This window comes from Patella vulgata, chromosome 2 (genome assembly GCF_932274485.2).
Source record: "Patella vulgata chromosome 2, xgPatVulg1.2, whole genome shotgun sequence".
NCBI classification, from domain to species: Eukaryota; Metazoa; Mollusca; class Gastropoda; family Patellidae; genus Patella; species Patella vulgata.
In genome coordinates, this window is record NC_065880.2 from 34,404,661 (window position 1) to 34,419,532 (window position 14,872).

Genomic DNA, 14,872 nt, shown 5'->3' on the forward strand with positions numbered 1-14,872 from the left:
ACTGTAACATATACAGGTATCGTAATAAAAACAACAAACCATAAGATTAGATTTAAATGTGAAATGATTTTACACATGCTTTAATAAGAGAACAAATAGTTGGACAGTACTAATTATTGTTTGTATCATTCAAATAATTATACAGTATCAAATACCAAATTTCAGATAGGTAATGCTAGGAAATATTTCCAAATGTCACCATTAAAGTTTTGTAAAGTCAAGTTTTAGTGTCAGAATAATGGTAGTCTAAAATTGGAAAATTTCAAACAAGAATCATGGTAAAATGAAACCTACCAGATGGAACAGGCCATGTTCACAAGATCTCAATTTTTGACTGTTTATATTTTAGGATGTACATGTTAGTATGAATAATGTGACCCATGTCACTATTAATTTAATTAGTTAATACACAGCATAGTACAAGATTGCAGTTTTAAATATCAATAGAAAAATATAACATCAAATTATGGCCTATATGATAAAAATGAGATAATTTACAATGAGAATGAAACACTACTTATTTGTAATTTACTATATAAATAGATATATGATCAATAAATATTGAAGTGTATTAATAATTCTGTCTCTGTTTAATATGAACAAAAACAGTTTGACCAACATTATGCTTATTAAATGTAGTACTATCAAATCAAGAAGAGGTAACTAAATATATTACAATGATGTGATTTATGTGTACCCTGCTCTAATAATTTTCTTATATTTTTCAATATTTTAAAAACTTCCTCCAACACTATTAAAACTACATGTATACCCATTGAATAAGGAACTTTTCTTTAACAAGTTGGGAATATACTAATGTCTATGGTTCAATTTCCAACTGGATCTAAAAGTATCATTAGATCATTGTTTATAAAACAAGTTTTATCTCTCAAATTATAATTCATAGGCTCCACATGTAGAAAACCTAAATGTTTTAATCTTCTGACACAAGCAAGGCAATGGTGATTTTCAGTTAATTTTAAGAAAAGTTTCAAAGTTTGTTGGTCTGGTTCCCTATCTTGTTAAAGGTACAAGTAGTAAATACCATTTCCACCATGTTAATAAGAGTTGAATATAAAATAGACACTTAATACAAATACATGAAAAGGTAACAATATTATATTACAACAAAAAAACTTTTACCGGCTGTGAATATCTAATTCACTGCATATTTTGAAATATATTACTTTTATTTAATACAGTACACAAGAGTTGTTCTTACAAAACACCCTGGCTTGCCGATTATCAGTTTGCAAAAGGATCGACTTAGCTTTTTGGAGTTTTAAGTGAGCAGCTCCTGAAGAAAACTGTAATTGATATAACTTTTATATATTTATCACACTCAATTATCACAACAAACACAATAAACAATAGAACAACTCACAATGATACCAGATTCATTTAGATTTTTTACTGCATGACAAAGGCAATGTCATTTAACAACAAAGTTGCATAGAAGAGAGCCATGTGAGACAGAGCCCAGTGAAAAACACCTAAATGAATCCAATCAGAAAGTCGCACAATGTGTGCTGGTCCTGCAAAAGGGAAACAAATTCACAGAATTTTTAACCCACACATTTACATTAATCTTTAGACATAAATATATTAAAACAAACATCAATATTTCATACAAAAAATACTCATCTGTGAAAAGAGTACAAAAAACTGTCACCTAATCTGATAGAGTAATAATAGATGAAATAGTTTATCATTTCAAAAACATATACATCACCGAATCTGCTTCACATCACCTAAAGTGCTTTATATATACCAGAATTTGCCAATTCTTCAGCTTTTGTTATGTTTACAGCCGTGTACATTATGAACCAAGGTTCAAATGAATTTCACGTAAAACACCATTGCAATCAACCCCAGATAAGATTTTAATGTTAAAGTAATGTACATGTATTAGATAAGAATATTTAAGTAAAATATCTACAGGAAGAGGATCTTAAACATAATTCATGCTGTAATATATTTGAAGAATTTGACTTCTAATTTATCATGCAATCAAAACATCAGTAGAATAACACCAAACAAAATGACTATTTACACTACTATTATAACAACAACAAATCCTAAATATTTTCTCTCAACACGAAGAAACACAGTTGGGAGCTTGTTACATCCCCTATATTCCCACCAGCAGTAAAGTTATCCATGCTATATCTAAGATCATTGTCACCAAATCTCTCAAAGTTTGGAAAAATCTATTATGAAGTCTGTAGTAAGTTATCAAAATTAAAATGTAAACAGAAAAATAACTCTTCAAAATTCTGACAAGAACTAAGTGTGTAAATCTTTCACAAGGAAAGTGGGACAGATGACAATATACATCTACATTTGAGCCTTTAAAAACATATAAGTATTTAATGTTATTTTGAAATATATTTCTTAAATTCTTAAGTGCATAAATTGTCCTTCAAACAAAACTTGTTTACATGTATATTACTAGGTCAACACAAACAAAAGAACATATCTACATAATAAACAATATGACAATTTCATAAATTCAACAGATTTGTTTACAGATAAAATATAAATCTTACATAGTTACTTTTGGCAGGAGTTCACTTCTTCCACATTTGCTTGTGAAATCTTATTTTTAAAAAAAAACAACAACGAAAGTATGTGGCAAGATGATAATATAAATTCGTTTGTTTTGAATATTTGTTTATAAAAAATTGTATAAACATAGAAAAATACTAATGAAATTAAATACACATATATTTGAACCTGTCTAATGCATGTTTTTTTTTCTTTCAGTATTTCATAACATATCAAATCTCTCTCAACTCGATTAAAAAAAAATAATTGAAATATTTAATTTCAGAACAAGAAAAAAAAACGCTATGATATTTACAAGTAGAGGTCTAGGAGCAATGTAACTATTGCACATTAGATTTTTTAAATTATTTCAATCCCTTTCTGGAGTAATATATGCCATTAATAAGGCATCAATTATCTCTCTCAAAAATATTTCGTCAGTTCAATCTAAAATGTGTTGATGTTGTATTTGTAACAAAAACTGAGCATACATGTAGTATTTCACAGCCCCTAGCCCAGATAATTTAGTCACTGATCGTCATTTGCATTTTTCAGACAAAATCCAATATTTCATGCTTAATCCTCGATAAAATGTACTCAAATTTATTATTAAAAATTTAATTAAGAAAACTAAATCAAAATAGATAATCACCTGACTTAGATTCAATCATACTGGGATGACCATGTCCTATGTACCATCTGCCTTAGATGTCGAATGCTGACAAATTTTTTAATTCTTTGTAAATAATACTGAATGGAACTGAACCATTTTTGGACTATTGTAGTTTGTAAGGGATTCAACTTTCACAGTATTATGGGTGATTTAAAATCTCTCAAATGACGATCAGAGACTTTAAAAAAGATGATATTTTTGTACAAGCCCTATTTATAAATATACTGTTCAATCTCTTAATACAGTATTTAACAATAAATTATATTATCATTTAATGTAACGAATTACTCGCAATATCAATTTCCTTAACAGACACTTCATAATTTTCTTTAATATTGTTAGCAGAATCGATATTACTGAGCTGTTCGGAAGAACTGGTATCTTGATTGCCTTCATCTTTACTTGTCATTGCTTCAGCATCACTGATATCATCCTCATCATCGCTATTATCAGAATCCCCATCATCTGAGTAGACTTCAGCTCCAGAAAATACATAGAGATTGGGCTCCAAGTGCAAGAACTGGTTTTCTGAAGAAAAAAAAGATATTTCTGTTGTTTCGATAGTATGTATCAAATATATGTTCAATGTGTGTATTATTCTCAACAATTATATAGCCTCATCTCTGTATTCAAGAAAAATAATATAAAGTTTGGAATAAAACTTACTTTTTAATCTCTTGGCTAAACTACATCTAGGTGATCTCTGATAGAAAGCCCTCATCTTTTCTATAGACGCATCCAATTCATCATTCTTGACTGTTTCTACGTCAGCAGACTTCGGTTTATTATTATCTGTGGTGGTATCTATTTTACTGTCACTAGATAATTCATCATTTACAACTACACTATCTGATAACCGAGTAGGTGAACAGGCTATACTTGTACTATCAACAGTATCTGTGTCACAGTTGTTGTTATTTTGTTGTGTACTATTGCTTGTTGTTACTGTGCTTTGTACCGAAGATGTACAGTCAGATGAGTTACTATCATACATGGCTAGACATGTATCTGAACGTAGCTCACAAGAGTCTGAATAAGATGAGACAATACTATTTGAACAAGCACCTTTAATGCTTTCACTGAGTTCAGATTTATGTATTTGTTGTAAAGATTCATCATTACATAAGGTGTCCCAGCCTTCACCCAATCGATGGCATAACTCATTAACAATAACATCACAATCACCTAATAATTCTACATCAAAACCAATATGACGTAATCTTTCCCGATTAATTAAAATCTGAGGTACATGGGCTGGAAGAGAATCTGAAAAATAGAAATAAACAAATGAGTTTACTATTCTTCATTATAATTTTTACAGATTTCAAATACCTGTAGTCTACTTCCTAGAAAAAAGAAATTCATTATAAAAAATGCTATAGACAAATAATTATCAACTTACTTGGAATGAGAGCCACTGGACGAACTTTGAGAGAAGAACCTATAACAATTAGTAAGTCACATTCATCTTTATCTTCAGCCATTTGACGATGAAATTCTTCTGGTAAACTTTCGCCAAAAAATACAATATTTGGCTTCATGATGGCATAGGGTGTTTCAGGCGGACAGACAGGACATTTTGGTATAACCTGGTAATAAACCAATTTTATATTTTGCATCAGTATCAAAACACTTACTTATATTCGAATATTTGAACTATACTGTTAAACTGATAATGTTCACTTATGAATCAATGACTTTTACTAATGAAATTGAATGCTACAAGTTATCATTATTTTAAACTAATGTTCAGTATGTATATAGTAGTCACTGATTAAAGTAACGATGGTCATTTGTATATATTGCAAAAATATCAAATTTCTCATGACTTAATCCACGCTAATATATATGTACTCAGATTGATTATTTAACATTTAGTTAAGAAAACATAATCAAAATACCAACGCTAGATAACCTCCCAGTGATTATTACATAGCGATCAGCATAGACCGATGAAATTTCAATACCACATATCTTTGTAAATACAGACCGGCATTGAACCATTATTGGACCAATATTCCTATTAGAGATTCATCTTTCACAATAGTGTAATTGGCAAAGGATTTCTTTTGCTTAAAAAATGTCACATGAAGACTTTAAAAGGTGTGTAGCTGTAAACCATGTAACTTCTATTGTGAAAGTGTGTCCGATTCTAATACCCACCACATGTGTATACACAAACAGAACAAATAGTGGTGTAGATCATATAATAATCACAGCCTTAAAACCTACTTTTATCACCTACCAGGTGATTACTAAAAACTTTAAAAGGCTAGTAAACTTTATGCACATAAAATGACGACTTCAATCTGTTTGGGGGAGACATTTTAATTTATAAAATTTATTTGTTCATTTAAAGTGAATGGTTTCAACTTTAAAGTAGTTCAAGTTGATTATTTTGGATCTGTCCCAGTTAGTGCAAAATGACAATTAAAATAGAAAGATTTACATACTTGATTAAATATATCTTCTTTTATAACTTCAGCATCCACTTTATATTTACAAGCCATACATTGAGCAGTAGCAAAAGATCCTAAAATTAGAAACATGATTTATCACATCTTAATAAAAGATAGATTGCCAGGCAGCGAAAAATATAGCCCACAGCATCTATAAGCCCTTGAAACATACAACCACATTTCATTGTGGGCATATTAACATCAGATAATGTATTGTTTGAGAAGATAGGAATACCTTTGTTATTCTGTTACTTACAGGGTGATTGGGGTTTCTCTGGGTTCTCTAGTTTCCTCCTACTGCTATAGACCCCTATGCGCAAGCAAATTATTGAAATAAATTTGAACATGTTAGTCCTGATATAACCTAGTTTGTGTCAAATGGATGTTTAACCCCATTCCCAACTCTCTCTCTATTACTTACAATTATAAACTTAATGGCGATATATAGTGCCACTACATAAGTCTGTCATCTCTTCCCAAATAGTCTCCCCATCTGTGATCATCAAGGGTTAAATGATACAGATTGTTGACACACCCAATAAATGAAGAACTATATTTTGGGATATTTAAATGAACATACCGTGACATTGTATAACGTTTTTAATACCAGCAACCTGTTCAAGTGTGTCTATATTCTGTGTGTAATTCTGTAGAAGTTTACCATGGTCCTCTATTAACTTGATAAATTTATGGCATTTTGAGGGTTCAAACTGACCGGGGTAGATTTCCTTAAAAAAAAAACAGAACAAAAATAAAAGGTGTGTTGGAAATGTGCTTTATCAGAAAATATGTGATATTATATAATCCTAAATAGTCCAAAAGATTATGACTATATTATAATGTATTGATATTGCCTATTGATAACATTTCATTTCGTTCCTCTAATCACTAACCATTTATTGCTTAAAATCTTACCACTCCAGAGTGGCCAATTCGCTTCCCATGTTTCAAAGGGATTTATTGTTCACTAAAGTATTTGTTTCAAGCAGTAATATAAAAGCTAAATAAAATGTCATTTCCCAGTTTACTTAATAAGAGTTCTGTGACAATTGTTAAAACTTTACCTTGGCAAACTTAAAAAAAGGTCTTGGGTCACTTTGGAAAAAATGGATATCAAACATAGCCTGTGGATTTGGAAGATTAGGAAAGTCAACAGCTAAACGTGCATAAACACCATCTCTAGACCGAAAATCTGGTATACCACATGATACAGATACCTACACAAAAAATAAACAAAATTTATATGTCAACAAATATTCAGTTATGTTAAAAAATAAATAAGTGATTACCGATACATCACTCATTTAATAAAGTTATGTAAACACAAGTTGTTACTAAAATTAATTCAAAAACAATTATTATTTGAACTGGATAGAGATGTTGTGATCTAATAATAATATTCAGAATGAAGAAAAATGTAAAACTTACCCCAGCCCCTGTTAATACAACAATCTTTTTACATGTCTTCATCAGATGAACCACATCTTCTATTGTATTAATGTGATCCAGTTTCTTCCTTTTAGGAGGTTCCATTAACAGATTAATGATAATTCTCCACATTGCATAATTATCTAGATCTGGTGGTATAGCCATTCCTGAAGGTAACATTTCATTCAGAATTGTCCTTGGTTCAATTCCTAAAGTCATCTGTCTTTGCACCCATGAGATAGGACCTAAAATAGATAGGAAAATTATTGAATTAGTTCATGTATCCATAAATATATTACAGTAACATTACATGGTAACATGTGTTTTACATGAACTAAACATGTAGGTTCCAACCACTGATGGAACAAGAGACACAAAATTTACTATGAAAATCATTCTATCATCAGAATTATTAACGAGTTAACGAGTTAAAAATCAGTCCCTGCACTCCCTGGTTTTACAGGTTAAAGTTAAAGCATTGAGGCAATCCTTCTAACAGAAATTACGAGTGCAATGGTGCTCTAGCATAACTTATGCAAGCATATACACATGGCTATCTAGGAACTTGGGCCAAGTTGGGGATAGCATTGAAATTGGGAACTTGTCACCCAAAACCATAGAGCATTTGGATTTATAAGTATAAAAGTACAGTATAAATATAAAGGTTTCTGAGAGTATAAACCCATTTGATCCTTCAAAATTTATGGGAGGGCGCCTTTATATCAATCAATGATTTTACCTGAAATTGATTTCCATGCATTTTCACTTAAGCCTGATACTTCACTGATGGTACTCCAACTATCATTACTGTCATCTTCTTTCTCTTCCTCACCCGCCTCCTATAATTTACAAACAAGGGTTATTTAATTACATTCAGCCTTTTGATTTTCAATATATGTAGCTTAACTTTGGTTAGTCTGAACACGCATGTATGCTCTGACTACATGTTACAAGCTTACAAACATCAGCAGCCATACTTCAAGACATTATTTTTTCTTATCAAAATAACTCTTCACAAAAAATATACTAAAATTATTTTAAGGACACGTGATATATAAAAATAAATACTGGTAACAAATCCCCAAAAACATACTATACCTATTTGGAAAGAGCGATATACCGAAATTTAGTTAGTTAAGCTTATTGAAGAATTTGGAGATTGTTCGCTATCTAGGTGTCCTTTTAATGGACATTTGCCAGTTAAGTATAATACATGTAGATCTTGCATTGCACACATTCAATATTCTTACCTTTTTTTCATCGTTTGTCTTCTCAAATGATGTTTCTGTAACATAACAAATTACAAAGATCAAAATCCATTTGGCAAAATAATAATATTGATAAAATTAAAACGAACAGACACATAACTTTAACTTACTTCCTTATTCCTATTAATATTATTATTATTATTTAGTATTTGCAAGCCAATGACATAATACAACAATTACAAGTGAACTGATGAGTAGGACTCAGACTGTAGGCCTATGCTAATATTTGATGTTTGACTGGAATATTTTTTATTTAAATATTTCATTCACAAAATATAACAATATGCAATATTAAATTTAAGAGTTCTAAATGTCAAACATGACAGATACAAAACAAAAGGGTTACCTCCCCTATGGCTATTTATAGTTTTGGAAAATTTTTGCAATAAACTTCTCCGAAAAAGTAATTAAAGCTATGAAAACCCCGCTGGGGCAATGCTGTATATATTGTAATCGCAAACTGTCACTGCATTTCAATTGCCAACCCGTATTTGCAAAAGATTACTACAATTACCTCCATTCGGTTGTGCTGACGAGTATTGCGCAGCGCCATCCAATGACGAAGAGCCCAGCCCACCTGAATTTTCCGGGAAGTGAATAATTCCCATATTTTTAGATCCCTTTGACATCTTTTCAATACCATTCTTGGCTTCCTCACCGTTGCCGATTGATAGATTTGTACCTATATAATCGGAAGTATGGCGTTCGGAGCCGTCATTTTCATCCACTAATCTAGGTCTTTTAGCTGGAATTTCGGAAATAAATTCATTCTCGTTCGCCATGTTGCTTTCCATATTTGACTAAAGCGCATGCGTTAACATACATTCCTATGCTCGGAGTACTTATTGTAGATGGTGCCGTTATGATTTACAATAAAAGTTGAAACAGAAACAGAATATAGTTATATTTTCCAATCGGTCCTATTAAAAACACAGATTTACACAACATTTATTCTGTTTTAGTGATATTAATACAATGTAACGTCTCGTGATATTATGCCATATGAGTAGTTAATCTGTGTCAATGATTTCTCCCAGAATAAAGTAAATACAGTTCTGAAGGCGAACACATGTGTTCAACTGACAGCCATAAAATTACTCCAAAGCATGGATGATATTCTGAAGTATGAGAAAGATGACAGTGAAAATTTCTATTCCGTGTTGGGATGTGACGAATTATCAAGTGTAATTATTTGTGAATTGTTTCTAACTATTTTGAGTTTGAAATTAAATTCTGGTTTCTGTGCAAGAAGTAGTCAGATTTAGAATGAGATAGGGCATAATTTCAACAATATATATATTTCTTTTTTTATATATAAAAGCATGTTTGTTAAATGTGAAAGGTTCTCAATCTTTAAGCTAATATTAAAAAACAGCCTACAAATAAACGAATATGCGTAATAATGTATAATAATAGTATTTGAGATTTAATATTCGAACTAGGCATTCATCAGTTTCATGGAATTATACCTATGTCGAAAGCATCTGGTTAAAAGGTCAAATTCTCAAGTTTGGTTTTTTTCAGACTTGGGTGTTAAAGGAGCTAAATTGCTAATATTGGGACCTAGAAATTGACACAAATGGGTTGCAACGCATGTAATATGAATGTATATAAACTGATTTACATTCAATCGTTTCTGAGTATTTACTGTAATTTCTAATCAGTTTTGTTCGGCAATGCCAAAAGTCTCAATCACATAGCAATCTCTAGAGTCTTGTTATTCCAGTCTACAACGATAGTATTTATTGCGTATGCTCTCCCGAAGAATATGATGACATGACTTGTGAATAGTCTAGCCTCGTTCTTTGAGTCCCTTGTTACAAATGGCGCTGAAACGCATTATGATACACGTTTAATTTGTCTTAAATATTGGTACACGTTTATTTTGTCTTAAATATTGGATATCAGAAGCCCATCTTTTCCAAAATCACAACATCAGTTGACAAATAATTTGTGTTTTCAATGTCGAAGATTTTCAATGATATGTTAGAGACTTGGCTACTTTAAACTGTTCATGCACATGTATATTGATTTTTGATTGCATTGTGGTTGCACTGGGATCAGAACCTTAGGTGTCAATTATTTGCCTGTTATTGCTAATTTTAAGAGATTTTCTACCCAACTTGTTGACTTGTTACACTAGTATCTATCAATTCAAAATTCTTTATTGAAACCAAATGAAAACTCCAGTGTTATAGGTCTAGGGTTTCCAAATTTGTATGGTGTTGTTTGACAATTCATAAGAAAGAGGCCCTTCTAAAGAAGATTTTAATATTTTTCTGCAGACCAACTACTGCATGCGCATGTATTTTAATAAATTATACATAAAACTTAAAGATACTTTACTGCGTACAAACTGTGTGATTTGATGATATATCTAGACTAAAAACATATTCAAGCTAATTAATCTATCAAATATTTGCTTAAATCCTTCTCAAAACTTTGTGTTAGTGGGGAGATACCTCAAGCTATAAATTAACTGTTGTCTGTCACCTCATTTCATCGAGGGAGGGTCCAATTTTCAGAATATATTTTTCATTACTTACTACATCCATTTACCATACATATTGAGGCCTAAGTAAATTCTTAATTATTTTCTGTCAACTTTTTTTTCCCACCGTTTAATTGTAGAGTCTTTTATATGTTGACACCCCACAAAATTCCCAAAACCACCTAATTATATGATCAAGAAATAACTGCTCCATCAGTCAAGCTAGCACACAATAAGCTGGCAGACAACAATCGGGGTGCCAGTTAGTGATATCCTGACATTTTTGCCCATTGCCCCACAGGTGTTTATCAGGTAATCCAGAATTTTTCTAGTAAGATTGGGTGTCTATACTTTCCATATATATATACCGTATTTGCCATACTTTTATTGGAAATAAATACTTTCGGGACAATATATCTTTAACAGTTTTTAGGTTTTTTTCAAACCTACTGGGTTTTTTTATTCAAAATACAAATGTAAGAAATAGACTTACCACGTGGATGGGAATTACTTACTTCATGATTCATACAGTTACAATGTAGATAATGAATGTATTTTCCATTTTTATGTTAAGCCAGAAGGACAATAACCATTTTTCTTATTTATTGAGGATTAAAGAAATAAATAGTCTGTAGATTCCTTTTTACCTTGATGTTCATGTACAGAAATGAATTATTCAAATGTTCTCTATTAATCTAGGGGAAAAGAAGATGGTAGTATTGAAAGTAATGGAAACTTTGGCAATAACTTTTATTACAATTAATTGATTTGAATCAATTTGATTTTTTATTGGTTAAAACTACATATTATTATATATAATCTGAAAATCTTAATTTGGTGTACAGTCAGGAATGTATAACAGGCTTTTAAATATCTTTACTGTGCTTTTCAATAATTGTTTTTTGATATTTGATAGGAGGAACAGATAGTTGCTGAATATAAAGCAAGAGTCAATAGTTGTCATCCTGATAAAAACCCAGATGATCCTACTGCAGGTTTGTATTTTCAAAGCAATGTTAAAGGAGCTATACGCCACTATCTCAGTATCCAATACACAAGTCATTTACTCTATGGTTTCGGATGCCATTTGTAATGAACAAAGAAAAACATATCCTACAAGACAATGCAGAAGTAATTGTAATGGCTGATTCACAAACAAAAAAAATAATAATTAGATAAAGTGTAGAATAGATTAAGCAAGCGTAAACGACTGCCATCCTATTTGGAGTGTTCATGTATTTCACCCACCAAAATTGATTAGAAATTAGAATAAATGTTTTAAAAATTGAATATAAATCACTTTATTACATTAATATGTGCTTTTAGACCCATTTAAAGGGGCATTATTCAAGAGCTTAATCTGCCTATTGCAGGTCTTTCTTTATGCCTTAAATGTTATATAAATTATTAATTAGACATTTATTAACATCCCAAGACCATCATCAATTCTCGATGCAATCAGATTCTCAAGATTTACAACAGATTTAAAGACGAATTAATATCAATGATTTGATTTAAAAATGGATAATCGAAACTTTATTTATTATCTTAACAACGGTAGCAACGACAATCGAGACTGCCTAATTCTTATAATGGCGTTAAGAAACAAGTACTTTGACTAAAATTTTCAACATATTCCCTTTTCATTATCTATTTTATATATGCCCACATTTTCATGTGGACGTATATCGTCTTCAGTCACCAATATCCCTCACTTGAAAATATATGTTTGCCTTGATGTAGTATTTTATAGTAATAACAATTTATACAGGAAAATCTTTTATAGTAATTCAAAGATTATTTTCAGTCAGATTTTGTAGGGGTTTTATGAAACGCAATATAGCTATAGTATTTCCAATAATTACTTGCAAAATAATGCACCATGAGTTATGTTAATGGAGATGAGAAACAATATTGATTTCCACTGATTTTAGATTTATTTCTTTTTATCAATATTCTGGCAATTGAAAATCAGTCTACTTAAGAATCGCTATTCAACATCCTTGTATGTTTTGTTGCCTGGCAACCCGAGCTTGTAAGCCATGTTATTTTATCTACATGTATTACCGGTATTTATTTTATATAAATAATTTTAGAGAAATATTTGTTTATTGTAATGTCATGTTATATTGTTTTTTAAAGCTGAAAGATTTATTAGAATACAAAAGGCAAAAGAAGTGCTGACAGATCCTAGTCGAAGAAAAAAATATGATCGTTGGAGAAGGTCGGGTTTGTCTATTAGTTATTCTCAGTGGTGCAATATGGCCCCAGCACAGATGGTAATAATATTTATATAAAATCAATTTTTAATGCCGTAATAATTGTCATAGTTTGTAGATCCTTCATGTTATGAATACTAAAGAGTAATGTCCCAAATGTAATTCGATGTGTTTATTGTGCCCTAATGCCTAATACTATAAGCTGTTATATTTCATTTGATAAACTAATAATGTTGAAAGTGTAGCTTTTAAGATGTAAATTTTAGAGTTATCTCCCTTTAGTCGTCAAGCCTTTAGCCATATTGTGCATCTTTTCAGTCTATGCATTGGGCAAGCAGTAAAGCACAACCGATGATCAGCGACACAACCACCTCAAATATTGTTGCATCTAAAATACAGGATGACGCACCTAAAACCAGATCTATTCCAACTCATTTTACAAATGAAAGAGAAAATAATATGGGTGAGAAACAGACTAACAGTAAGACAGAAGGTTGGTCATATTAGAATATATGCTTAATATTAGAAATAAAAAAATAAATCATAGGCTCAGGGAGAATAATTTTGCACATTTTTATTATACATTTTACAAACTTTCACTGTTTACTTACAGTCTCTGTGCATCATTTGCACATTCAGAGTACATTTTAGTGTAGATTAAGCCGTGGGAATTTTATATTTTCCCCAAAATGTGAATGATGCATAGAGACTTTAATTAGAATATAAAAATAAAAACAGCACTTTATCTTTTCAGAAAATTGTAAGAGATCATCTATCAATCTCCACTGCTTTAAAGATACACCAGCAGACCTAATAAGAAAATTCAGAAATTATGAAATATAATGCCAGAGTTGTGATAATGAAAGAGGATAATTGAATCTTTAATACACATTAACTAGTCCTAGATCGTTTATATTAGCTTCTATACAATTTCAACTTGTATTATATAATACTTGTAATAGAATATGTTAGAAATTGTACTGTCAAATGGAATGTTTATAGTTTTAAGTTATCTAGTCTTGGTCTGTAACAAAATGAATTTTCCATGCTCTAAGTTTACTTCTACCTACTTAATTTGGATTTTCAGAAATAGTCTATTGTTTAAGGGTTATGAGTCTTGCAATATGCAGATTTATGTTAAAATAAGTATGTTAAGTTTAGTATGATTTTTAAAACGAAAATATTTTATAACATTCACTGAATTAGGATATTTAGTTTGGTTGTCCCTATTAGGAACATGATTCTACAGATGCATTTTATTATTAGTCTTTTAGAGAAACATATTATTATATGTATTTTATTATTATATTAATTGTTATGTTTGTTATTAATGATTTTGAAACTTTTATGTAATATAATTTTTGTTAATATGTATATATGATATGTTATGAGGAAATAAAACTTATTAAGTCACAAATTTGACTCTCACAAACACTAGAAGAACAAAAATGGTTAATTGCTCACAATGTTTCTCTTGAATAAAAACCAGGGGTATTATCAATAAGATAAAGATGTACTCCATTATTTGCTCTGGTACCTGTAAATAAATTTTGAACTGTAGGTTTTATCAGTCAAGTAGGGAGATACAACTCCATTAGCAGGAAGATTCGCACCTTAAAGGGTCTTTTAGACGGTCAATGATTTTTTGCTGAAGAGTCTGGGATAAAACTGGAGTTCTGTTTCAGAAAATCCTTAATATTTCCATCTACATTTTAAAGTAGTTCCAAACAATGTACTCGATTGCCCATGATTACCTACTGGGAGGTCTGGCGGATAAGTTTTATTTC

General features: G+C 30.6%; 2 protein-coding genes across 2 annotated transcripts; one reads left to right on the plus strand and one right to left on the minus strand.

Annotated features, from left to right (window-relative positions):
* Nucleotides 1–46: 46 nt before the first annotated feature.
* Nucleotides 47–9,175, minus strand: LOC126810009 (NAD-dependent protein deacetylase sirtuin-1). Its single transcript, XM_050534907.1, has 10 exons — nt 8,890–9,175; nt 8,358–8,392; nt 7,847–7,946; nt 7,108–7,352; nt 6,744–6,896; nt 6,260–6,407; nt 5,674–5,753; nt 4,623–4,809; nt 3,887–4,486; nt 47–3,748 (listed from the first exon to the last, which is right to left on the minus strand). Exons 1-10 carry the CDS (start codon nt 9,167–9,169, stop codon nt 3,492–3,494), a joined length of 2,085 nt encoding a protein of 694 aa, XP_050390864.1. The 5' UTR covers nt 9,170–9,175; the 3' UTR covers nt 47–3,491.
* A 225-nt stretch (nt 9,176–9,400) lies between these two features.
* Nucleotides 9,401–14,505, plus strand: LOC126810010 (dnaJ homolog subfamily C member 12-like). The gene is made up of 5 exons (XM_056098678.1): nt 9,401–9,559; nt 11,783–11,861; nt 13,009–13,145; nt 13,404–13,578; nt 13,840–14,505. Exons 1-5 carry the CDS (start codon nt 9,482–9,484, stop codon nt 13,926–13,928), a joined length of 558 nt encoding a protein of 185 aa, XP_055954653.1. The 5' UTR covers nt 9,401–9,481; the 3' UTR covers nt 13,929–14,505.
* The last annotated feature ends 367 nt before the right edge of the window (nt 14,506–14,872 follow it).

Coding starts and splice junctions, on each gene's coding strand:
- LOC126810010 (XM_056098678.1), top strand. CDS start 9,482: ATGGATGATATTCTGAAGTATGAGAAAGATGACAGTGAAAATTTCTAT. Junction 9,560..11,782: donor GATGTGACGAATTATCAAGT/GTAATTATTTGT, acceptor GATATTTGATAG/GAGGAACAGATAGTTGCTGA. Junction 13,146..13,403: donor ATATGGCCCCAGCACAGATG/GTAATAATATTT, acceptor GCATCTTTTCAG/TCTATGCATTGGGCAAGCAG.
- LOC126810009 (XM_050534907.1), bottom strand. CDS start 9,169: ATGGAAAGCAACATGGCGAACGAGAATGAATTTATTTCCGAAATTCCA. Junction 8,393..8,889: donor GTCAGCACAACCGAATGGAG/GTAATTGTAGTA, acceptor GTTATGTTACAG/AAACATCATTTGAGAAGACA. Junction 7,353..7,846: donor TGCATGGAAATCAATTTCAG/GTAAAATCATTG, acceptor TATCTATTTTAG/GTCCTATCTCATGGGTGCAA.